The sequence below is a fragment of the Chelmon rostratus genome, chromosome 10, assembly GCF_017976325.1.
Source record: "Chelmon rostratus isolate fCheRos1 chromosome 10, fCheRos1.pri, whole genome shotgun sequence".
Classification (NCBI taxonomy): domain Eukaryota; kingdom Metazoa; phylum Chordata; class Actinopteri; order Chaetodontiformes; family Chaetodontidae; genus Chelmon; species Chelmon rostratus.
The window spans coordinates 23,837,809-23,863,084 of record NC_055667.1 but is presented as its reverse complement, the minus strand read 5'-3'; the positions used below and the strand labels follow the sequence as shown (position 1 = coordinate 23,863,084).

Sequence of the window (25,276 nt, the reverse complement as noted above, 5' to 3'; positions counted from 1 at the left end):
TGCATATTCAAAATGTCCTGATCCAGACCTCAGAGAGCAGAATTGTTGTCGAATAACACCTGAATATCAAGGTTTAACATCTAGCCCAACGCAAGAACAACAAGGAAGTGATCTGGAGTCTCTACTGGTGGACATTTTAATAAAATAACATAAACCTCCCTCCTTCAGATCAGTCCTCTGTAATTAGACTTTCATACCATTTCATTCACCTCATATGCATGAGTTATAATGTTTAAGTGTTTCTCTCATCATTGAGTCAATTATATGTGTTCGTTTTCAGTCACGGCTAGTTAATATTCAGATTAATTAAATGAATTATTAAAATAAAATAAAAAATGTGACAGAATTTTCAATTATCTATTGTCTCATTAAGCATCAGGGGTAAAATATTTCTGTATGTCTCATTAAGGTATCTCTGTTAATAATAATATATGATATATGATGTAACTATGAATGTGAAGCTCTGGATTTTCACAAAAATTGTGACTTTCAGCCTCCCTTCAGCCTCACTCTCCCCTGCATTCTCCATCCCTCCACCAGATGCCCTCAGACTTTCCCACCTGTCCCAGGCACCTGAATCCACCTGCTGCACCTGAATCCACGCCTTGCTGCCTGCCTTCATCTTTTACCTGCCCCATTCCTGTTAACCTGCAGATTCTTAGCTACCTCTGTTTGAATCTTTGCCTTCGCCTGAAAGCTTATGCATTAATTTACTGTTTAAATCACTGAGCTGTGCCTGCCTGGCTGTCTGCATTTGGGTCCTTTTCTTTGCAGACTCTTTCTTTATAGCTACCACGTGACAGCCTGACAAGAACAAATTCAACTCTCTTGCACTTTATTATAATCCTCCACGGTTGAAGAGAGATGATTATTGGTGCAGAAGTGTGATGCAGTCTTCAGGCTTTCATGAATATGTAAAAATAGTGTTGGCATGGAAACTCATTAAAACACGAAATAAGGAATTTGTGAATATTGTACGCTGATAATATCATGTATTTATTTCACAGGGTCTTACACAGATAATAAGTGATTTCCTTATTGTATTTAATGGTCTTAACACTGAAATAATAATAATAGCAGCCTATCAATAACTAGCGACATAGAGGTTTATTCCATTGACAGTGTGCATTAAAAAATGAAGGCTAGATTATATTCCTCTGTACTCATAGGTGTGCACACATATTGTATTTTTTTGTCCGACCGGTACTTCCGGCTTATCGGTAGCCATCAATGCATCAGCCGACATTATTCTAGGGAAAAAACTACAAGCAACTGGAGCGTCACTTCCGGTGGAATATTCCAGCGGGTTCAGCCAGGCTCTTAATAAGGACGCGCGGAAGCAGCGGCCGTGAAGTTGACAGGTGGACGCCCTGATGTTCTGCCCATGCTGATGACAGCGCAGCAGCTTGAAAGTCAGAGAACAGACAGACAGGACACAGATCTGTCTGCGTGGAAGCGAAAAGTACGTGCGCGCTTAGACGTCTCCACCAGTGGATCTATCTAGATTCTGTAAACTTTGGAGGTCCTCTCAGGTAAGAGGAGACGCACTCATTGCTGCGTCTGTGTGGTGCGTGCGCCTTCACGTGAACGTGTTTTAGAACAAAACATTAAACCTGCCTTGAATGAATCGCATCATTTGGTGGTAACGCAGTTGCGCCACTTTCTCGCCAGAAATGCTGGGATGCCAGACAGCCCACGCAGTCACCTGTGTAGATCAGTTGGTTGTTATTTTCATGGCACTGGTGGTACTCTTGCACAGAGGGATGTCGGCCGTCCCGTGCTGCGGTGCCGTTCTGAGGACCGCTGCTGAGGATAGAGCGTTAGCAAGTCGGGAGAAGTTTTTACGCACAGAGGAATGCGTGTTATTACGCACACGAGCATACACCAAAAAGTCAAATCCTGATTCAGCCATGATGTGATTGTTCAGCTATTAAATCCACAACTGTTCTAACAAGTCTAATTTTAAGTGAACTACAAATGGTAGCAGCAGCACTCTTTAGCAATCTTAATAATACTAAAAGTATTAGTATGGAAATAAAACCAAGTGCAAGTACTCAGTATGGCCAATCAGAATAATTTATATTAAATTATGTTATTTAATTATGGTTTTAATGTGTCCATCACTTGACCAGATATGTGTTTATTATATTTTGTATTATAAACCTTAATCTGCAAAGTAACAAGTAGCTAAAGTTAAACAAATTGTGCACGTGCAGTAAATATTCGGTAGTGAAAATATTTGCCTCTGAATTCTTATGTACTAGAAGTATGAAGCAGTAGAAAATGAAAATACTATAACACTTAATATTAATCTAAGTAAAGTAACTCAGATTAAGTACAGTACTTGAGTAAATGTACTTTGTTACTTTACACCACTGGGTCACAGTGTAGCTAATGTGATCAAATCAAATCTCATTAAGATTTAGTTTGTATATAAAATGTATTTTATATGCTGAATATTTTTGATATGCCGTTCAGTGTCATGAAATGCACGCATCAGTACACTCTTTTCATTTTTATCTTGCAGTTGTTGTGTCACGAGCCAGAGACAATCATGATCCTCCTGACTCCCTCCTCTGGTAGGTTCCCGCTTCTCAATCTCACCTCGCAACCTGTAGTACTGCACACCTACATGGGCCTGCATGCCGCAGAGCGAAGCCTGAGGCTGTGTCGATCAAATAAGACCACTGATGTTTTCATGGTTTTTATTTGTTTGTTTGTCTGTTATATAAAGATGCTTCAGCTAAATAAAGTGGGATGAATAATGATTTTAGGAAAATTAACCAAAGAATACGTGTAGGATGTATTGCATATAGTGCATATAATGCACCTATGATATGCAGTTATTCTAAATTCTGTGCAGGCACACACCAGCAAATGCACAAATACAAACAGCACATTATTATAGCACACATACATTAAAGCACACTGTGCATTGTTCATAGAGGATGGTTTGAAGATATTTATGTTTTATTGTTGGATAAAATATTCACTTGTGTTATAATTTACTCTGAAATTACATATTCACAAACCACACCCAGTGTAATGTATAGGGATACAAGCTATATGGCTGATGTATATATTTATTTCATTTTTTTTATTTTTACTATATCTCATTACACAGTTGTCACTTTTAAAATGTAAATAGTTTGTATTGCTCAGTTAGTTCACTCAGATTATCCCTGTTATGAACTGTTTTCCTTGTTTTTCATTTAGTCTTTGTAGTCGTTACCAGGTAACATAGCAGGGCATTACATAACAAGGGCCTTCCCATCATGCTTTGCACTCATTAGGCAGCAATCCAGAAATAAAGACTTGCTCGAAATTGACAATGTGTCTGGCTCTGGTTAGTGGTTAGAGTAAAACTTTGCCGTAACAGCTGCAACCCCACAGACTTTTATCCACTTGGAGATGCACGTGTGGCTCTCTAATGATATCTGCAGTGACAAAAGTGAATGAACCTGATTATTCACACAGCAAACCTGGCAATTTCTTGATTTTCAGAAAAATGCAGAATGTTATCTGCATTAACTGATGTGTCTACCCATGAAAGCTTTTCAGACAGTGAATCAAACACCAGCTTGTAACTTGTGTTAAAGTCAAAATTAAGACGTAGCCTAAAAAGCATGCTGTCAAGTAAAAAGTGTAAGTTATTGTTGGCTTTTCGCTGTGTCTCATGCGCTGTTTTCTTTCAGATGAAGAGTCTGTTGAACTCGCCTGGCTTTGGAATCACAGGAAGTTCAGGGTGAAAAACACTTGAAGGGTTGCTACTGCAACATTTAAAGATATTTAAATCTTGCAGGTCATTTTCTGTGCATTCTGTCTCGGACAGTACTACGACTTGAGAGAACGCAATAAACTCACAAGAGCGGAGGCCGACAGGAAAATAAAGATTTCTTTGTCTGACTTCATTAAAAAACATCGGAGCTTAGCGGGGGCTGAGGCACTTTTTGGCTGGATTGAGGCAGCGTCAGCAGCCATTCCATCTTGCTGAGTAACTGTCGTTCATACTGCAAATTTTGTCTTCGAAACTAAACTTATCAAGTTATTATTACAAGTTTTACTAACTGCATTCGAAGCAAACACACAGCTTAATTAAACTATTCCTATTGGTGATAAATCCCATGCAGTTTAATGATTGAATGTAAACTGCATGTTCTAAAAACAAGGACACAGGTGAGGTTTTGGATTTATCTGTATGCCACAGTCTCAGTTAAAGCCCAGGCTGCAGTGGTATAAATAGATTGGGCTGTGTGAGTGTTGCTGCCATGCCCTTGTCTCAGGTCACTGTGTCTGATCAGAGTTAACAGGCTAATTGATCTCATGTCTGGTATGTGTCAATGCAGTACGTCCAACTCTCTCTCACTGTAGCCAGTGGTATATGTGGTAGTCCCCTATATTCGTATCCTTCCCCACACCAGTATTTGTGTATATTTAGCCCCAGATATGAGTGCTAACTCTTCACATGCGTCCTCTTCAGACATTGTATCCTTTTGACATTTTTCCTTTTTAAATAGTGTCTATTGATATTGAAGTTTACTGCATGTCATTGTGGCCATTTTTTAATATATATATATATATAACAGCTAAAATATGTACAATATGTTTAGCATACAAATGGAAGTGATAATGTAATGAGTAGTTAATCAGGCACTCTTTAATGTTGCATGCTGTAGGCTTCACATGAATAAATGTACAGTAACAAATGCATTTTAGTGATCTGAAAATGGATGAATGTATCGTAAGGTCGGTCTCCATCCAATAAACATACGTCTTGGTAAGTGATGCTTCTTTTACACTAGTCGGGGGAATCAGTTTCAAAGTAATTTATGTGCTTTAAATACAGTAAAATAAAAAAAGGCTAAAAAGAAACACATATGCAATCTTATGCTACAATTTCCTGCAATATGGATTCCCACCAGATGGTATAAAGATATTATTATTCAGTTAATATAGCATTAAGTTTACAATCAGATTTTTTTCACATTTTTCCTCTCAGTCCAGCTGAGGTTTGACTGAAACTGGGATATAAGTTAACTTCAGACATATTTATCGAAAGGTCAGCCGGGATGGTCACCCGATCACAGTAGCTTTTAGCTTTAGCTTCTTAAACCTCAGCACAGGTTTGGCCAAACACAGACAACTACTAACTACCATTGCTTTGTGGTCTCAGGTCTCTTCCAGTGCGCCAACAAGCTCTTTCTGAGTGATCAGGCCACAGGACTGCAGATCAAGGAGTTTGCACGTAAAAATGCAGCTAATGCGCTGTCAGTGGCCAACATGGTCATGGGCATGGCCTCCATTCTCAGCAGTCTTAATGGGTGAGTGAAAACAGCATTATTGGATGGAACAGCTGGTCCGGCTCAGCTGCAGGAAGGACAAAGTCTGGATCTTGGCTGTAATTGTCGTAATCTTTTTTTTTTCCAGTGAAAAACAAAAACAAAAATCCCAAATGATAATTGTCATGAAACTTGAGGGTAAATACGGTGGCCCTGAGGGGCAAAAAAACAATGGATGATAAAACAGAGAACACAACAGTTCATAATACACGACCTCATTACAGAAAACACAGCGTTTCATGAAACATATTTGCAGAACAGAAAACCCAACAGCATTTCAAATAAGAAAAAACAAATGTGTTCATGAGTTTTGTTGTGTTGTTTCAACATTTTTTATTCTTTCATCCTTTTTTTCATTGTTGTATTGTATTTTTGCCCCTTAGGGCCGCCATACAGTTACTAATGTTTATTTGTAATGAGGATAAATTGTAGTAAGCATACTGTAAAGAGGCGCAGAGAAATAAGAAAATTAAATATGATAAGAAACCACATCTCTGATAACTTTGTGTATCTATTTAATCTTCTTTAATCTTTTGATAACCGTCTACAGGAAAAAGACAATTATTTAACTTTATTAGCAGCACTGTCAGAATCTAACCAGCACTACTTTCAGCTCTTTTCCACTTCTGAGAATCTGCAAATACTTCACCCTTTGAAATGGGTTGCTGTCATCAAATAGCTAAACCTAACTCTGACTTGTTTTGTTCAGGCACCATCATGCTGCATGTTGGCTGGTTCTGATTGGCTACCTGCTGGATTTGGCAGATGGAGCAGTTGCCAGGCGACTCGATGCCTGCTCTGCACTGGGTAAGTGGAGTGTTGTGGTCAATAGCTCTTACCAAAGATAAACTTCAGCTGGGGTGTTGGCAGGCCTTGCTGCACAGTCCTTTGTCTGGACTTTCTAATTTGGCCGCACAAAGTCATACACAAAGGGAATCAGTGAAATGATGCCACTCAAATACTGGAAAGCCTTTCAAAGTATCCAAGAGAGGAATCATCCATATTTTATGGAATGTAATTTGAGCTTCATCAAATCAGTCTTTTATGGTGTTGAGCTGTTTCGGGGTTGAGATTTGATTTTGAATGGCATGACATCCCCTTAAATAACAGGCACCCAATGCAAATACACAGCAAATAAAATGTGCCACTGTGGCTTGTTTTCAAAGATCACAGCGCGGTGCCACATGTAGTAAATCAGTAGGCTCAAATAGCTGTTTTAACATCGCTTCCAGTGGGAAAGTTCACATTTTCTCCGAAGCCCAAAATAGCTCCCAGGTGCATCACAATACATTGTTGGCTGCACATTTCAGGGGGCTTTGTGTCCCGACGGGGTTTTTCTGCATGACTTTGCAGGTGGATGTTGTTGTGCCTCCCATGTATTTTGTCAAATGAACAATCACTTTCTGATTAAGCAGCCTAATTCCACGGGATCACGCTCCAATTGTCTATTTTATCCCGTTGCTTTGGGTTCTCTGCATATCTGAAATTGCTAAAATTGTTGACCCTGGGCTGTGGAATTCAACCTCGTTCATTTGAGCAGTGGCCTGAATCACCTCGTCCTCATCTGCTGAAAACGTGCTCCGTGCTCCTGCGGGATAAAGAGACAAGGCAGTGGAGAATGTTGTTTATAGAACGGCCACCCGATGGGCTGACACTGAAATTTCCACTTTGAGAATTTTGCACATAGACATCCCCCTGTCACATGTCAGTGACATTGGCAGTGACCATACTGGAGGGTTGATAGCTTCTCTGCTGGCTTTGATAGAATGTAAACTCATGACTAAGGCACTGTCTAAGACTAAGCCTTTCCAAAGCAGATTATTCAGAATACAGTATTTTTAATACAGGAAGTGTCTGTCAGCAAGTGTTAACACCAGTACAATTAATCTGCTTGTGAATGTCACAGGGGAACCTTTTATTATTCACAGTTTTCTTTTTCATGTTCAGGCGCCAAGCTGGATGATTTCGCTGACTTCACGACCTTCGGCATCGCCACGTCGTTGCTCCTAAGGACATCTGACCTGCTGGACAACATCCTGTGCATGTGTTACGTCCTGTCTGTGTTTGTCCGCCTCTGTTTCTTCTCAAGCGGTATGTTCTCCCCTGCTGTTCTTTTGATTCCAGCTTCCACTTTATAATGTGAAGAAGTTATTGGAGCTTTATTCCTCTTTGCTCCGTAGGGATCCCGTTCATGTACCGTGGCCTGCCCTGCATCTACTCCTCCGCCATCTTGGCCAGCGCCTCTCTGCTGTCAGGGGGAAACATGGCCATGCTGAGGGTCATCGCAATGGCCATGATCCTCTTCATGATCAGCCAGAACTTCTACCCCCATGACAGAGTGCTGGAGTCCCAGGCCTGGAAGAAAGCGGTCTATGCTGGAGGTAAAGCATCTCTCCTGAAAGCTGCCCAGAGTAATGACAGTAAAGCACTGATTCATTCATTTTCAAACTAGATTTGAGGTGCAGCATCTGTCATCTTATCTAGCCATGTAGATCTTTTCAGGTTTGGCATATCCATTTCTGCCACAGCCGAACTGCCACAGGTGAACTGAGTTTAATTGGTGCTGCGCCAAGAAATGTGAATTTCAGTTTGAACAAGTCAACAGTGATGTGTAATGTGTCAGTTGGATGTATTGCTATGAAATTTGGTAGAGACGTTCATGTTCCCCTCAGAATGAATTTACGGCCTGCATCAGGTTAGATTTTTGCTAAGCTAATGACATTCTCATCAGCCTCAGCTGTTTTTAGAGCTAATTGAAAATGTTGGCATGCTGCTAAATAAGATGCGTGGTGGCATTGTCACTGTCAACGTGTTAGCCTGCTGATGTTAGCATTTAGCTCAAAGCACTGCCTATGTGCAACCTCACAGTGCTGCTAGCATGGCTGTAGACTCTTGTTCAGTTGTTTTGCACTTATTGATGTTCATTCTGTGCTGGAAACACATGCTGCTGCTGAGTTTTTCAAATCTAATTTTTCAAACTAAAAATCTTTTTTTTTTTTCTTCACAGGAGTCGTCATGGTGTTCTGCTCTTTCTTCCCCCCTGCATGTGTGTACTACCTGCTGTGGTCCGGCTCCTACATTTTGTTCCCAACATCCCTTTGGAGCAGTAAAGTGTAAAAGGGGTTCCGGATTTTCCCCAAAACTCCCAGATAGGTTTACCTCTGGGCCATCCGGGTGAACTGAGGCTTCCTGCCATGGAGGATCCAAGCTGAACATGCTCATGCACCACAGGCTGACACTCGCTCTATTTCTTTCTAATGGTTTTTTTCCATTGGTGAAAATACAGGCAGAATCGTACAATCCACACTCCTTTAAAATAACAATGGCAGCATAAAAAGATGAGCAACCCCCCAACCCCTTTATTTGGTTTGGTTCTTTGCACTCAGTATTAAATCTCAGAGTTAAAAAAAATCAGTTGGCTGTATGTTAGAATGTAAAACACTTTGGGTTGAGGTACAGTGTCAGCACAGGGTCTTTCATTATAGAGGATCTTCTCTGGAGTACAGTTTGATGTTAATTTATTGAACCAGTGTCCGTGTGAGGAAGGGAGGTCAGATTTCCAGTTTACTAAAACGCTTTTTCCCAGCTGCTACTGGCAAATGAAATGAAGAGCTTAACAGCGTTGTTCATTTTCAGTCTCCCAGGAGCCACACTTTAGCATCCTGTGGATTATTCTTTTCTATCATCTATCTGAGGTAGTAATAGTAATCAAGTTCAAAAACTCTGCAATCATTGGGTAAAGCCAGATCACAAGTAAAGAATTTATAATTTTACATTTCTGGCACACAAAACATTGTTAAATATGTGCAGCGTACCAGGTGTTAAGTATGTTCTGTGCAAGATGTTGAAATGAATTAGTTTGTGCTTAGTGGAGATTAAAAACCTTTAATCTTGCTCCATAATAATCAAATGAGCAATTTCGAATCATTTGTGTTTTTAAGAGGTCTTCATATTCAGGACATATTATTGAGAATATTGCAAATAGCTGACGATAGACCTCCGCTGTTTCTCCAGAGGGGTCTCCTCCGATATGCCAGGAGATCTATTAGGAGAGTTTGACCCGCTGTTTGATTTGCAAGTACTGGTTGTGTTGAGGCAGGTAGTATTTTTGAGAAGAGAATATACTTTCTGTGTATGAGTACCCAACTGTTTTGATGCCTTTATCCACCCAACTGAGTGTACCGTCTGCTACGGGATTTGGAATATTTGGGTTGTTCCATAGTGAAGTGTTTTTAAAGAGTGAACCTTTAGATTCAAGGATGAAATGGGCCTCCTGCCAAGAAACGAGGGTGTTTTGTATGATTGGGTTCTTGTTATTGTACTGTTTGTTTTTATTACCCAAAAAGGGAACTTCATTCAGTGGAGTTGTTTGCAATTATTGTTTTTGTATTAATATCCACCTGCTTGCATTGTCTTCTGAATGTTACCAAATTCATATGGGTCTAAACTGTGATGCGAGATAATATTTTGGGGAATTGGGGCGATTTAAACCAGGTTTAAAGGGTTTCTCGTGCCACAGAAAAAGGATGCCATTGCCTTGTTTAGGTCTATAAATATTTTACGGGAATGCAGTGGAAGAATTATATGGTTTTAGGTAAGATAATCATTTATATTGTGTTTATTCTTCCAATTAAGGACACAGGTAAGTCCATCCATCTTTTAAGGTCAAGCTTGATTTGATCTAATAGTTTAATGTAATTTTTTGTGTATGTTTATCAAATTGCATCCTGACCCAGATAGATTCTCGGATACTTAAATCTATTGAGAGACCATTTACAGGTTGAGGCGATATAGGTGACATTAAATGGCAGCCCTATCATGCACTGTGTTCTGTCAGACATTTGAGCTGTGGTGGAAATGAGGCTAGTGGAACCTTAATGAACAGTTAGAGGTCATCTGCATATAGTGATACCTTATGTTCAGCACAGCTAAATTTAGATAATGTTAGATCTACTGGCACAGCTGTACAGAAGAGAAAGATGAGGAGGGACCAAATGCCGTTGGAGAGAATTCAAGCTTTTGGAGCACTGAAAATAGTTTTAATATATTTCATGAAGTTATGTCCAAAGTTCATTGCTTCTAGGGTCTCAAAGAGAAAGGTGGGTTCGACTGTGTCACGGGCTTTGAAGGCATCCATCGAGACTATTATCTTGTTTCTGAGCTGCATTCATGTGAAACAGCTGACGCGCATTATCAAAACCTTGTCTGTCTTTAATAAACCCTGTTTGGTCTGCATGAATGATTTTTGACATAACTTTCACAAGTCTGCTTGCAAACAATTTGGCTAATATTTTATAATCTGAATTTAATAAATTTAAGAAGAGTCACAGTTTTTTGTTTATCCTTACCTGGTTTAGGGTATGATGGCTGCCGTTTGACGAGTGCTCAGCAGTCCTTCATTAGTCAATTATTCATTCATTCCATCATGTTTGTAAGGTGGGAGCCACTTTATTCAGAAATGCTTTATAGTATTCTGTTGAGAAGCCATTGGGGCCTAATGGTTTATTACTTTGTAATGAGTACAGCCATCAGCATCAAGCATGATGTCGTCTTCAGCACTTCATTTATGCATTTTTAGCTCATGTAAATATTACACCCTCCTGCTGTTTTCTGCCTGCTGCATTGTCGCTGAAGACGGGGGTTGAGTGGCTTGTTCAAAAAACTGAATTCTCATCAGATTTATCCTCCATATAATCTCTCTACTTCACTATTAATCTAATCTCACATCAGTGTTGTGAACGCGTGGCAACGGGGCACATAATAGAAACAGAAATGACTGCAGATAATTATTTTATGTTCAAAGGCATGTTTGCCATCATAACTCTTGCTATGATACCCAGAGTGTTGAGCACACATCTTAATGAGCAGCTGCAGGTAAAGCCTTTAATGTATGAATATACAGCTTGATGCCTCCGCAGCATCTTTCAGACTCCATATTGTTTCTGGCTCATCTGTAACACTGTATGGACATCCATACACGCTGTGATCAGCCATGTGAATGCTTGTTCAGGGTTGGGCTCGTTAAACTTGCATGTGGGTTTCCTCAAAAGCCACTTTCCCCATTTTGTCAGGGTCTCCAATCCAGTTACTTAACTCTCAAGCATGATGGTGCAGTCATACCTGTTATTTGATTTGCTGTTAGAATCTATGTTTTAAATACGCTGAACTAAAAGTCAACAGACCCCAACCTCTGCCTCTGTGGATTCAGGACTTATTTTTTCTTTTATTCAGTTTTTAAGACTTTTAGCTTCTTAACAAGTTGTAACTCTGCCCAAGACAAGATTTACATATTTCATTATTTGTGATTTTATTGGGACTCTGCACATGTTCAACAAAAATGGGGCACAATTTATTTTTCTTTCTTTTTTGTGGGCATCAAAAAAGGAAAATGTGTTTTCCTGTTTTCACGTTAAAGTGGATAATCAAATAAAACAGAAAAAAACAAGTGAGCGAGCGCGTCAGTAGTCAATTAGGGGAGCAGCAATTTTCTCTAATACTGTTCATAGTTGATCACAGGATAGCTGTCCAAACTCCCACGCTGAGAAACATACTGGTGAGTTTAAGAAATTATCTCACCGGTGGGGCTTAATGCAGGAAGCTATTTATGTGCACTTGGTCCTTCCTGAGTTCATAACAGGATCCATTCTGTCTGTCATCACGGATTAACCTGGTTATTATCACTGATTTTGCTTCAAATTCCTTCAAATTCACCTTAATTTTCATTTTAAAGGTTGTTTCACAGACTTTCATTGTCTGCATGCTGCAGAACATCAGATGATACACGGGCCCCGTTTGCCTTTGCAGTTTAAACAGTAAATCCACGCTGGACCATCATCACAAGTCCTCTGATCTCAGCTGAGGCAGTGATGTGACTGCAGGTGTTTTCCATCACGTGTCAAACCACCTGCAGAGACATCAGTGATGGAGGAGGAGTAAGAACTGCAGCATTAGTGGCTGTTGCAGCATCAAACAGGTGCTTACTGACCTCAGACAGGGGAAAACGTTGGATACAACACAGAACCTGCCTTGACTGGTGTTGGATCTGAGAGAAATTTTCAAACACTCAAGTGGAAACCTTAGGATGAATTGAATTGCACTGACTATTGAACATAAAGCACTTTAGCAACTCTATTTTATTTTGTCTTTGTATTTTCTGTATATTGTATTCTTATTGTAATCACATTGCATAAATAAAGTTTGGTTAAAAAGCAGCTTATAAACAGCACTGCAGCAGCAGTTTCCTGACTCATGTGATTCAGTGTGAATTCAACCTGAACTTAAAGGTCAAATCGTGCTTCTGCTGCCATCTAGTGGATGAAACTGAAACCTCGCTTTAACACTCAGTGATGTCTGCTGTGCTCACAAGTGCTCCAGATCACTGAATGATTAAACTGTGAGAGGTCGACCGGATACGTGTGTCGTTACTCTTTGACTTGACCAGTATTTATTCTGAAGAATGCCACTTTTTTGTTGACATTTCTGGAATCACTCACTGTGTTTGTGCCTCTCTGCATAGTCATTGACTACAGGGTACCATTTAAATGCTGACTCACTCCATACCTTCAAATGGTCATCTTTGAGCTTGTAATCGCAGGTTTCTGAGCAAATTAAAGTGATCCAAATGAGTCTTCCTAACACTGCTTTGTGAGGGAAAACTTGTTTTCAGATTGTAAAGTCAAAGAAATGTTTGTCTACAAAGAGGATGTCAAATGCAAAAACTGTATTTTGCCCAATGATAAAAACCAATCATAGCAGCCCTGCCTTCCTGTTGTACTCAGATCTGTCCATGACCTCAGGAACACAAATGGCTTGAGTCGCTGCCAGATGCAGCGAGGACCCCAACAGCTTCATGATGGCCGAGAACGCAGGTCGGTCTTTGAAACTCCACATCCAGCAGTACTTCATGAGATCGTACCTGAAAACACAGACACAGAATTAAAAACGCATCTGCGTTTAAGGAACAGTTTGAGTCGCTTGCTTGTAGAAAGTGAGATGAGATGATACAACTCTGTCTGTCTGTTAATTTTGAAGCTACAGGCAGTAGGCAGTTAGCTTAGCACAAAGACTGAATGCAGGGAGAAACAGCTAGTCTGGTTCTGTTGAAAGAAAACAAAGTACTGCCTCCTAGCATCTCTTTTTTTGGGATTTGCACAGTTTTTGCATGCTATACAAAAATCAGATATAGCCTGTTAATCCTCTACTTCCATTCTTTGTGCTAAGCTAAGCTAACTGACTGGCAGCTGCAGGCTGTAGCTTCATATTTAGCTCGCAGACATGAGAGTGGTATTGATGTATGTGATCTATTTCTTCCACCGTCCACATGCAGTGACTTTTTGTAAAAATAGCTGCGGAAGATTTGAAACTCATGAGTAGAAGTTGGCTCCACTGTTAAAACTAAACCAAGTGACGGCACATTATTCCATGTTATACTGACAGAGGTCCTCCACAATTCTCCGGTCTCTTCATTCGATAAGCCCCCTGCAGCTTTGGGAGCACAGACAGAGGCTCCAGCTCAGGGTACGGAGGAGAGCCTGAGGTAAAAATAAAACAAAGAAATCTTCTGAAGCTGACGATGGTTTGTCATGATCCAACACTACTGATTATATGAAGTTAGTGCATTTATAAAAAGCTAATCTGATAAGGCTCAAATACTGAAAATGAAGCATGCACCCTTACCTAAAGTAATCAGTTCATACAGTAAGATTCCAAATGACCACCTAGGGAAAAGAAAATGTTAGCTTATATTACAATTACAATAGTTTATGTGAAATAGAAATAGTTGTGTGTGTGTGTTTTGTATCTTTGGCCATTACTCTGCCCTTACACGTCGCTCCTGTCTATGCTGAGCTGCATCATGATCCTCTCCGGAGCCTGCCATTTGAGAGGCACCTCTGCTGCCCTCTGCCTCATTGCTGAATCCGTTTTGCGTCCCCTGAACGCCACGCCCAGCCCAGACACCCGAGCAGAGAGGTCCGGGCCAATTAAGATGTTCCTGGCAGCAACATCACCGTGCACCAGCCTGTGCTCTGACATCAGGTAGTCCTGAGGGAGGAGCCAATTACAGCCAAATGTATCAAGCTTTGATTTAAATATTCATTCAAACCCAGAGAGAAACAACACTTCTACCCTGGTTCATGACCTGGAGTGGTGCACAATGACATCTGCAGTAGGGCATGGCATCTAAATTGACCTCATTTTAATTGTTTATTTGGAACAACCGGCACACAAAAAGTCACTCACCAGGCCAGCTGCAACCTGCTTCGCCACCAGAAACACTGACTTCTCAGAGAAGTTTGGCGATGGATCCGCTGTGTTCAAATTCCTCTGGAGGGAAGATAAAACCCTTGTCATTGCACTAGATTGAGGAATTGGACATTGCATGTATCATCAAATAATAAATAATTTCTGGTTTAAACTAAAAACTATGCACCACCGTTACATTTCTGAGTGTCCAGAGGAAGTGAAGGAGGTTGCCCGGGCTGCAGGCATCTAAGACCAGATACATGGGAAGACGCTTGGTCTGACAGTGCAACATCCGCACCACGTTCTCATGTTTGCACACTCTGGCATGGAAGAGGACCCACTCCACAAACTCCTTGGCCTCAGGCTGGTTGGTGCCATCTGTAAGACATTAAGAACAGGCTTCAAATGATGTCAAACAGAGAGTGTGAGCAACCTTATCATCCGCCTGGTAATTATAGTTACAATATGCTGCATGTTAAAGCCTGTGTCGCTTCTCTAATGATCTCTTCACGCTATTTTACTGTTATTCCACACAAAAGACTCGGATCATCCTGTCCTCATGCCAGATCCATGCTGTACCTCGGAGGGACTTCACCACCACAGCAGAGGAGGCTCCATCTCTCTTCCTCAGCAGACCTTTACAAATGGGGCCATGGCGACCTGTCTGCCAAAACTCTAGTCCCTCAAGAACGCACTCCTCAGGGATTTCCCAGTGGTACAAAGCTGCCTGGCCCTTAGGAGTGCATACAGAAGCTGCAGTCCCGGTTACACTTTGCTGGCCTGCTTAAAAACACAACCAGAGATAAATCAGCACCTGGCGCTACTACACTCATGAAAAACAATGTTTGATTCTTGTGCTTTTCAGTGGTTTCACACGGAGGACACACAGTTATTGCAATTCATACCATTTGTAAAATGAGTTGCGGTGCTCTGTACTCTCCGTTTGTTCTTGTGGAGACTATAGAAGATCAGAGCCACCACTACAACAGTGCCCAGAGCCAACAGAGAAGGGATGATAATTACAGCAAGTTGACCTGACGACTCCTCATCTACACAAGAAGTAAAAGGAGAAGCAGGTTCAGAATAAGATATAACATGCAATAAGCGGTGTGTGTCCAACTTACAGCATGTGGGGAGAGAGGTATCGTTGCCACATCCGTGGGGAGCAGCTGGCATTTCTCACAGAGGAGAGAAAAGCCAGATCATATCAGCAGGTGAAATTCAAAAGAGAAGTCTATTCCTGTGTAGAGTGGAGGTATGGAGTGACTGAAAATTGAAAAACCAGGAAAAACATAAAGTCAGATTGCACTCAAGTGTTCCTACCTGACACCTGATGCAGCGATGCTCAATTGAATGCATGTTTCCAAACCTTAGAATGAAAAAACTCAACAGCAGCGCAGATGTTGAAAGATCCCAAACCTGTAATCAGCTGCTTTTTGGAAAATGGGCTCAGCTTTGCTTGTGTGCCTGCAAGGGCGCTGACCGAAGAGGTGAGCTGGAAAGTTGACCGAATGTTAAACATTAACAAATCACTAGAAATGATAACAGCAACAGGCGCCGCGCTGTTACTGCGTTAACAGCTGACTCATTTAACTGTGATTAAGAAGCATGCAGAAGTTCAGGTTCATGTTTTTACACTCCATGCGGGAAATTTGGCTCTGGCTGATTAGACAAGGAACAGAACAGCAAACCAGTGTCAGGAAACACAAATCAAAATAGGTAATAATGTCTATAATATTTCAAGATAAGAGAAGATAAAACTTTATTTATCCCCAGCCGGGGACATTTGGGCATTACAGCATCATGTAATAGCAGTTGGAAAGAAAAATAGCAACAGAGATTCAAAAAACAAAATACAAAATAAAAGTTATATATGTACATATTATACAAGCAAAATGAAATTTTGACTATATAAAAGAAAAAAATATATTAAAAATATGCATTGCTGCAATAACTGTGGGGAAAAAAATAGTATTAATACTACTGCACAGAAGAATAAAATATACAAAACAGTTAAAAAAATGTAATATTGCGCAAAATGTAAAGGAAATATTTAAATATATATAATATGTAATATGTTCAAGCACAATAAATTGTCATTTCTAGTACAGTGGTACCAGTTTTGCAGATATGTTTGGAAAGAGGTGCCAGACTTTGACTATTACGACCACAAGGGGGCAGAACTGCGCAAGAAATCGGTCCCAACAAGAAGCCGTGAGAACAGCAAAGGCTGAATTCTCCAAACGCATTTCATGGAGTTAAAACTACAGAACAAAACACAAGGATCGCACAAAGGGGTGGAAGCACAATTTATAAACACCACACCGGCGCAAACATCGGGCAAACTGGACTCAAACTGTAGGTGGACTCTGCTGAACTTTCAATAAACATTTCCCACGTGAAAATATGCGTCCCGGTGCCGGAACTCCGCCTTGCTCGACACACCATGGAAACAAAACCCAGCGCTTCCCAGCCACAGAGGACCCGCCCCTTGCTATTCGCCATTGGTTCAATGGCGAAGCTTTAGGACCGGCCCCCGGTCTCTGATTGGACAGAAGCCCCTGCAATCAGGAAATCAACACGGAAAAAGATCCAAAAAGTTATGGAGTGGAGCCTAATCGGATCACGTCTGTTTCGTGCTGCTGCGTAGTTTTTAGTAGAAAAAAGCCCCACAGTACCTCCGGGGAAGCAGAGAAGAGCACAGAGCGCGTAACGGAGAACAAGAGGCAGGGCTTCCAGTGCGGAAAGGATCGGATAACCACCCGGTTCACAGGAGGGCCAGGTATGTTTTCCCGTTTCCAAGGACTGCCTCGCTGATGTCACCGCGGAGGAGGGCAGGGGCGGAGGACAGGTGCGCTCAGAGAAGTTGTCTCTCCGGTAGTCTTGGATGAAGAGCTGTCACTGAGCGGAGCATTACTCCCTCTGGAAACCAGTTTTTGAACTTTTCCCGTATTTATCAGAACTCTGTCCTGGCCTGTGTTATCGATACGGCTGGAATTTTGTCTGAAGTCTGAGGTGGAACAAACACTCAGCGCTTTTTGGAGCTGACGGACTCTGGTGCGCACAAACAGCAAACAGGGGCTCGGGAGGATCCGGATCCTGCTCTGTAATATCGGGGTTTAACGACGTGGGGGAAGCTGCTATTGTTTTTCAAGCGCACTTTGCCGTGGAGTGAGGTGTGGGATCGAGACGCCCCGGCATCAGAACCAGCACTTTCCGCTTCAATGCGACACTGACGCAGCTGGTCTCGCATCCCAGTCGCAGACAGGTGATGCTCGAGTGATTCAATGGAAGGATCAGACATCATCAGAGTGAGTTTGATCTGACAAACAGACTTATTGTCACTGGAATGGAATACAACACGAGAAAACTGCCTCAACTTCTCTAATCTGCGATGATTTTTCCGTGCGTCACTGCGTCTTAGGCTCGGGAGCGAGCGGGTTTTTGCGTTGAAGGACAATCGTTCTTGGACTTCCCTCCAGGTTTACAAGAGCCACCAACCATGTCCAAGACACTGAAGAAGAAGAAGCACTGGTCCACTAAAGTGCAGGAGTGCACCTTGTCGTGGGGGGGTTCCGGGGAGTTGGTCACGGTAGCGGAGGTGCGAGGCGGCGCTGAGCTGGGAGAGTTCCCCTACCTCGGACACATGGTTTCGGAGGCGTTGGTTTGTCACGCAGGCAGGTTTCCCAGCAGCGGGGACGTGCTGCTGGAGGTGAACGGCACCCCGGTGAGCGGACTCACCAACCGAGACACGCTGGCTGTCATCCGCCACTTTCGGGAGCCCATCCGCATCAAGACTGTGAAACCAGGTGTGTGTGCCCATTTTGAATCACAAAAGACCCCCCCCCCCTCCCCATGTGTGTGAAGTCCATTAAAATGGTTTGTTACAGCTGTGTAACCTCAAGATTGAGAAGCTTAGGACTGGTCTGACTGGTGCCATGAATAAATAAGAGGGACAGTCTCACAGCTGGGCCCCTTTTTGCCTGTAGGGCAATGTGTTGAAAGGTGTGTGTGTAGAGTCTTACGCACATTTGGAAGCTAGTGCACAGGTCAGTTTGGTATTTTCAGCTGTCTCAAGCATATCTAAATTGTCTATCTGCACGCCTCCCATGCATTTGTGCAGAGACATAACACTTTCTACAGTGCTGGTCTTGCTGCAGCAGTGCAATCAGGATAAGTGAGGAAAATGCTGTGTTTAAATGTGCTTATTCATAGTGGCCACCTCTGCATGCACTGTAACACGAATGGTCATTAAGCTTGCAGCCCTTTTGTCTGAACTTAGCCTATAATCTTCTTTGCGTCCAAGTGTTGCCCGTCCTATTCTGAGCTGGTGTGGTGCGGTAACGCACTCGCACATGCAGCCACACATGAAGGCGCATGCTTTAACGTGATGATTGGATTTATGTGACTGTTTGATTGCACGTCTTAAAGGCTAACAGACATGCCTATTGAGTGTGCTCAATGTGGCAAAACATACTGACAGCCAAACTCTGTGGGACAGACTGTGTGTGTGTGTGTGTGTGTGTGTGTGTGTGTGTGGATGGATAGATTTGATAGAAGCACTGCTGAGCGTGGCGCTTTGCACAACACTTAGCAGGGATTTGTTAATGCTTGCCTTGTCAGCTTAGACAGTGTCGGCCCGCTCGCAGCATCAAGGTGAGTCCAAGTCTAATTGAATCAATTAGGTCCATTTCCTTAAGTCCCCAGGATGCCACGCTAGCCTGGCCGCACAGTTTGGCACCATCACTGTCACACCATTATAGAGATTTTAAGCTCCAGCGTTTAATGCAGTGAGCAAACTTTCACATTTGTGCATCTCAGGAGACCAAACTTTTCATTTTGCACTTCAAACACACAGTTGAGTTTGATAATCCATCGGTTTGGCTGTTTAATCTTGTGTTCGGACATTAGAATCAGTTTGCTGAGAAGCGCATCGATGCTACAGCGGCCTCACTGTTGCAAGCTACCCAACGCCTTCTCTTGACCTTGTGTTATTGAATGTCACTCGTATGGTAAGCGATGCTCGAGCGACGTTTTGACGCAGGCAGGCTGCTCACAGTGCCCCTCTGCTCCCCCCTCCCCCCGGGGCCTCACTGTGTGTTTATATCTCTGTCCCCCTCCTCATGATTAATTCACGCCTCATCCATCATTGATAGCCGCTCCGTGCCAAGATGAGGTGGCTGATGGGCAGATCAGATGTTAGCCGACTGGTGTGGATGTAAACTTGTTTTCTGGTGAGGCTGCAGAACTGGGAGTGAGGATGAAGAGTGGTGGAGTTAGGTGACATTTGTGCGTATGAATAAAATACACACTTAGACCTGCTGTGACACCACCCTGAAAGAGAAGCGTTTGCATTATTTCACTTTGACTCCATGTTGGATTTTTTCCCCTCTTCCTCCCTGCTGCCGAGCTGTTCTTCACTTTTCTTCACCCCTCGGCTGATTATGCCTTATCATCACATTTTGCCAGTCCTCCTCATCTCTGTTACGTTCTTTCCTTTGCACCATTATTCAGTGTTTCACTCCGACTATTTCAGCCTCAGTGACCTTTCTCCCAGTCCTACTCCATCACCAGTGTGCTGCATATTTTCTCATTTCCTTCACGAGCCCCTTTATCCTCTGAGCAAATCTAACAAATGTTTAAGAAATTGCACAACCTTTCTTCAGAGTCTCACTCCCTTTAGCGAGTGATTCCACCACCAGCTCCTAAATCAAACTTGATTGCGCGCCTTCACTGAGACTTCTCGACACTTCTCCTGTGCAGTCAGGACAGAAAACAGACGTTTGTCTCGAGTGGTCCTCTGGCTCCAGACCAGCCGATGCACTCAGTATGCAGCCCCCATCATAGGAGGGGAGCGAGGCAATAGGCAGTAACCTTGAGGGGCCCGTTGAGAGTAAAAGCGTAGTGATCGCAGATACCTATTGCAGCTTAGAGACGTGTGAGTGGGCAGCTCATTGATTAATGCTGTAAACAGACTTAGATCTGCTTGTTTTGGCCTCATGGAGCTTAATGGATGGACCATTTAGCTCTCGAGTCCCCGAGCACCCTCGATTCACAAATCAAGTCTGTAATGGAAACAGAGAAGAGAGTTTTCAAAACTTTTTCCTCCCCTGACAGATAAATGATGATAATGATATGCTGAGATGGCCATGGTTCACAGTGCACTGCTATGCAGTGATTGTATCTGAGCACAGGGTATGACTATATGTCTGAGGGCAAAGTCTGCATGGAAAAACTCTTATCATAGATCACAGTATTTACTGTGGTGTTAATTGTCCCTCCCTGGAAAATTATACACATTATACACACACACAAATAAATGTAAAAATTGGCAATATATAAATGCACTCTAATGCTAAGCTATAGTGGCCCTTTATCTGTACCTCTCTGCCTGTGAAGGCCCCATTCATTTCAACGTGAAGCACAATATATCATCATTAATACAAACATAAATGGTGTCAGCTTTCATTAGAGTGGGCCAGTCCTGTGAAGCTGTGTGAAATCTTTACAAAGGCGCAATGCCTGCTGAAGGAAAGAGACGTAAAGTGTTTATAGATATTTTTATTTTCACTTATATTAATTTTTTATTTAAAAGATGAATGAGGTTCAGTTATGAGTCTTGAAAATCCTCAGGAGTCCCGAAGCTACAGAGAAGCATTTTTATTTTGAGCGCATATCAGGAACACGGTACTTAGTATTTATACCTACAGTATCTAGTGACAAATGGAAAGCAAAAATGTGTAATTTCATACAATCGCACTCCACTTAACGCCCAAGGAAAGGTGATCAACAACGAGCCAAGTTTTTTATTTACCATTTTCATTTAGGAAAATGAGCAACGGATAACTGAAGGTGTCCCACTCTGGGCTTTTATTCTGATATGCACACTAAATTATGAAGAGTCCAGCAAAGGATCCTGAGGATAAATGATGCCACAAGGAATAAGGCTAACAATAAGCATGAATAATTGAGTGAGAGATAATTGCAGTGTGTTTTTAAAAAAAAATGTTTTATCCCACCTCTGAGGCTTTCTTCAACAGACTCAATGGACCCTCCTCTCCTCCTCGGATCCTCTTACACTGTTATACATCACCAGCCTGTGATGTTCAGTGCGTCCAAGGAGCTACTTTGTGATGAAGGGTTTTAATTTACCTTCTCGATGTACCTACTTTCCCTCCAACCTGCTTTGTCTGTGTCTGTGTCAGTTTACATTACAGTCTAATTTCCCATAAGGCCTTTCAACAGCCACCTGAGACTTTACCAGAACTTGTTGCGTTCAGTTGTGGTTTGCACGTGAGGCTGGGCCGAGGGAAGGGAGAGACGTGTATTCGACCCAATATAATTATTTTTTTTGTAGGGCTGCGACTTAAATCATCTGTTGTTTTGTGCATGAAATGTCAGAAAATACTGAGCACTGCTGGTTATAATTTCCTACAACAGAAGGGGACATCTTCACATGTCCTGTTTTTTCCAAGCAACACTATACATAATATTAATATAATGCACGACAGAGAAAAGCATCATATCCTCAATGCTGCTTAAAATGCTAATAATAATAAATTTATCCGCTAACTCTGCTTGTGTTCATGTTGCAGTTCAGCCTGTTGAGGCCTTTATCAATGGAGTACCTGGTGTCTCCAATTCTACAACCTCTATAGTTTGTAAATTGTTGAGTGTCAGCAGAAAACCGTTCAGTTCATTCCTCATTAGAGTGCTTATTTCCCCTTTTTCATTGTCAAAAGTTTTGGATGGAACCATTAGAATCACTCCATCCTTCCATGTTTTTTGTTACCCCTCTGATGCCGCTGATCCAGGACTTAAAGGTGGAGCTAGAAAACTGCGATCCGTTGCTTGGTCAGAGAGCGTCAGAGCAACCGGAGTCGTCTTGTCGCCTTCCCTCTGACGTCTCGTGTCTCCTTTTATTTTCAGCACTTGCTGCCGGCAGCCTCTCCTCAAGCACGTCTCCTTGTTGTGATAAACAAGCGCAAACTGAGAAGGAAGAGCACGAAGCGTGGGCGCGCAGTGAGCGTGTGACGGCGAGGGCGAGCGCAGCAGAGGACAGGGTTAGCAGGAGGTTGTCACTTTGGCAGTAAATGTGCAGGTGCCAGTTAAGAAATGCTGCAGCTTTTCAAGTCCACGAAAAACCCTCGTTGGTTGTTTCCCAAGTGAAAGTGAAGAGGTTTAGCCCCCAAAACCCCGACAACAACCCTGTCTACGTGTAATAGTTCTGTCTGTGGTGGAAACTCAGAGATGTCTTTTAGTTATTTGACTTGTTCCTGCTTTCATGGTCGTACGTTATCAGGAGTAATAAGGAAAATACATCCTCAAACAAAACCAACCATTTTTATCACACCACTACAGTGTGGATTTTTTTTAGCAACCTTAACATCATGTGGTAATTTCCTACTTTTTGCCTCGCTGATGTTGCCGTATTGAGGTTAACACTTCATACGTTTGCCATCAGCGGCGCAGCAGAGCAGTGAGTGCACAGTCTGCATTAATGTGCTTCCCCCCACGGTGCAGTCAGGGCTTCTATGACTAAGCTGCTCTAAACCAGCTGAGAGCAGCTGTCAGGATCTCTCAGGTTCTGTGGCTGCCTCTCCCCACGGTAAATGTGACTTCTGTTTCAGTCACTGCCTGTGTCATGCCTGCGTCTACAGCGAAGCCCACGTTTGTCTCAGAATTTACCTTTTGGAGAAGGCGAGCATTTCACTGTAAACATACAACTCAGGCAGCAGCATAAGTCCTTTCTCTTTACGTTTAAAAGCCGGAGGGTTTGTACTTCAGAGACCGTCAGAACAGCCGGACAGCTTTTAATGAAATACCACGTCAACTGCTACAGTCAGACCTCCCGGTTTGCTGAAGAATCTTGAATCCTGGTCCTCCTCTCCCCTCACGCTCCTCCTGCAGCTCTAAACATGGAGGCCATTCAGTATTCCAAGTGCAAGCAGAGCTTTACTGGCACCCTTCTCCCCTGCTCTCTCTTCACCATCCTATTTTCACCGTGAGTGTGTGTGAGTGTGTGTGTGTGCATTTTTAAGTACATGCGCATCTCAGCAGTACACCTGATGTGACATCCACCCATCATCCCCTCCCACTGGCTGCTCTGCCGGCTCATTCCCCAAACCCGTCACACTTCCCCGCCCTCCACCCTGCCAGCCCGTCAACGGCGAGGGACGACGGTGCGAGAGACGGGCATATTGAAGCCCCCCAGACGGCAGCCGCTGCTATGAATACCAAAACACGCCTCTTCCGCTCCTTTTCAGTCCTCCCTGGGGTGACCCTCTCCTCCTGCAACTCCCAGCCCTGCACCGCCTAACAATCTCCTAGTCCACTCCCCCTCTAACATCGGTTTACACCTCTGCCTCCTCCTGTCTTGCATTGCCTTCCCCCTTCTCCTGCAGAGCATGACAGGCAAAGTCAGGAGGGAAGAGATTAATGATGGAAGAAGAAAAATGAAGGTGTGCCCAACGTGATCCCTCATTCAATAACTCCTGCATCTTTTTAACACATTTGGAACCATCAGCGAATGGCAGATATCTCCAAATCTGCCCCAGCTGTTTAGTGACATGGGCATCCCGCTTCATTCCACCTTGCTAATTCTGTCCATAGAGCCGCATTGCGGTAATGAACAGGACAGCAACAAAGATAGCATTTTCAAATGAGCCATGCCGCTCACTGGCAGGCGCCATGACTTGGCAGGCATGTTTAAAGGCAGTGGAGATGAGTGCGTGCTGATTCACCAGCGCTGCCTCTCTCTGCTCGCTGAATGGTCACGCCGCGGCGTCAGCGCCGGCAGCTTTCTCCAGGTTCTGGCTGGAAGGCGCGCTTTAGAGATGTGCGCACACGCAAACTTTTTCTCAAAGACTCCTGCCCTCCTTTCCGCAGCTTGACTCCTAATTGGTCTCTCTCCAACAGTGAGCCATCCCTGCAGCTGTTTATCCTTTTCGAGATAAGACAAGGTCAGCTTCTAAACAGTGGATATGCATAACAGAGAGCAGGCAGCTCCTATATCACGAGGAACGATAACCTCCCCTGCTGCGCTACATGAATGCGGCTCATCCTTTTTGTTTTTCACCCGTTTTCACTGACAGGTACATGTTGTTTAGACTGATTTTCACTGTGGTCTCATGTTGCCTTGCCCTGTACTTAAAAGTTGTGTTTCTTGCTGCAACAGGACACTGACCACCACAATTAATAGTAGAGAAAATATTTTTGCGACCAAAAGTGTAAGATGATGTAGAGAAAATGGGCTGTGCAGCAGCCAACTCTTGCACTCCAAAAAAAAATGACATTATTTTTTGCAGCTGAGGCATTTTCCCATTTAAACATATATAGAAAACCAATGATCATCATCCCCTTGCTGTGTGTGAAGCTATGGTAGAGTCCGTCTTTGGCAGTTGCATTAAACCAGGTTAAACTTATAAATCAGTGACTGGTGCAGTGGTCGCGATGCAGTTGTTTTGGCAACTGTTGCCTTGGTATTTTCCCTCTTGTCTGCCACTGCCACCGACTTCCTGATAAGGAGTGTTAGTGCCTCCTGCCTGAGACAAACAGCAGGGCGTAGCTGGGCTCGGGTGACCTGCTATCACACAACCAGAGTGGCTATGAACGCAATGTCCTTTTAGCAGGAATGCACGTCCATCTGACCCCGATGAGCTTGAGGACAGACTGGCCACAAGCCAATTAGCTAA

The 25,276-nt window shown here is 42.9% G+C and overlaps 3 protein-coding genes across 4 annotated transcripts in view; 2 read left to right on the top strand and 1 right to left on the bottom strand.

The window, feature by feature from the left end:
* Nucleotides 1-1,339: 1,339 nt before the first annotated feature.
* On the top strand, nt 1,340-10,668 carry tmem269 (transmembrane protein 269). Of its 2 annotated transcripts, XM_041945341.1 has the most exons (7): nt 1,340-1,532; nt 2,528-2,579; nt 5,174-5,321; nt 6,049-6,146; nt 7,287-7,430; nt 7,520-7,720; nt 8,347-10,668. In XM_041945341.1, the coding sequence occupies exons 2-7, from the start codon at nt 2,555-2,557 to the stop codon at nt 8,454-8,456; spliced, it is 726 nt and encodes a 241-aa protein (XP_041801275.1). In that variant the 5' UTR covers nt 1,340-1,532; nt 2,528-2,554; the 3' UTR covers nt 8,457-10,668. The 2 variants fall into 2 exon arrangements, with proteins under 2 accessions (XP_041801275.1, XP_041801276.1); XM_041945342.1 differs by lacking the exon at nt 1,340-1,532 and having other exon boundaries at nt 2,563-2,579; nt 3,696-5,321.
* Nucleotides 10,669-13,085: 2,417 nt separating this feature from the next.
* Nucleotides 13,086-15,758, bottom strand: si:ch73-206d17.1 (tyrosine-protein kinase STYK1). The gene is made up of 9 exons (XM_041946704.1): nt 15,707-15,758; nt 15,488-15,631; nt 15,162-15,362; nt 14,779-14,960; nt 14,580-14,663; nt 14,164-14,381; nt 14,016-14,056; nt 13,774-13,870; nt 13,086-13,254 (listed from the first exon to the last, which is right to left on the bottom strand). The coding sequence occupies exons 1-9, from the start codon at nt 15,756-15,758 to the stop codon at nt 13,086-13,088; spliced, it is 1,188 nt and encodes a 395-aa protein (XP_041802638.1).
* Nucleotides 15,759-17,209: 1,451 nt separating this feature from the next.
* Nucleotides 17,210-25,276, top strand: part of magi3a (membrane associated guanylate kinase, WW and PDZ domain containing 3a) — a 106,515-nt gene continuing 98,448 nt past the window's right edge. The window contains exon 1 of the mRNA XM_041945315.1: nt 17,210-18,391. Coding sequence (XP_041801249.1) covers nt 18,085-18,391 — 307 coding nt within the window. The 5' untranslated portion in view covers nt 17,210-18,084. The remainder of the gene's footprint in view (nt 18,392-25,276) is intronic.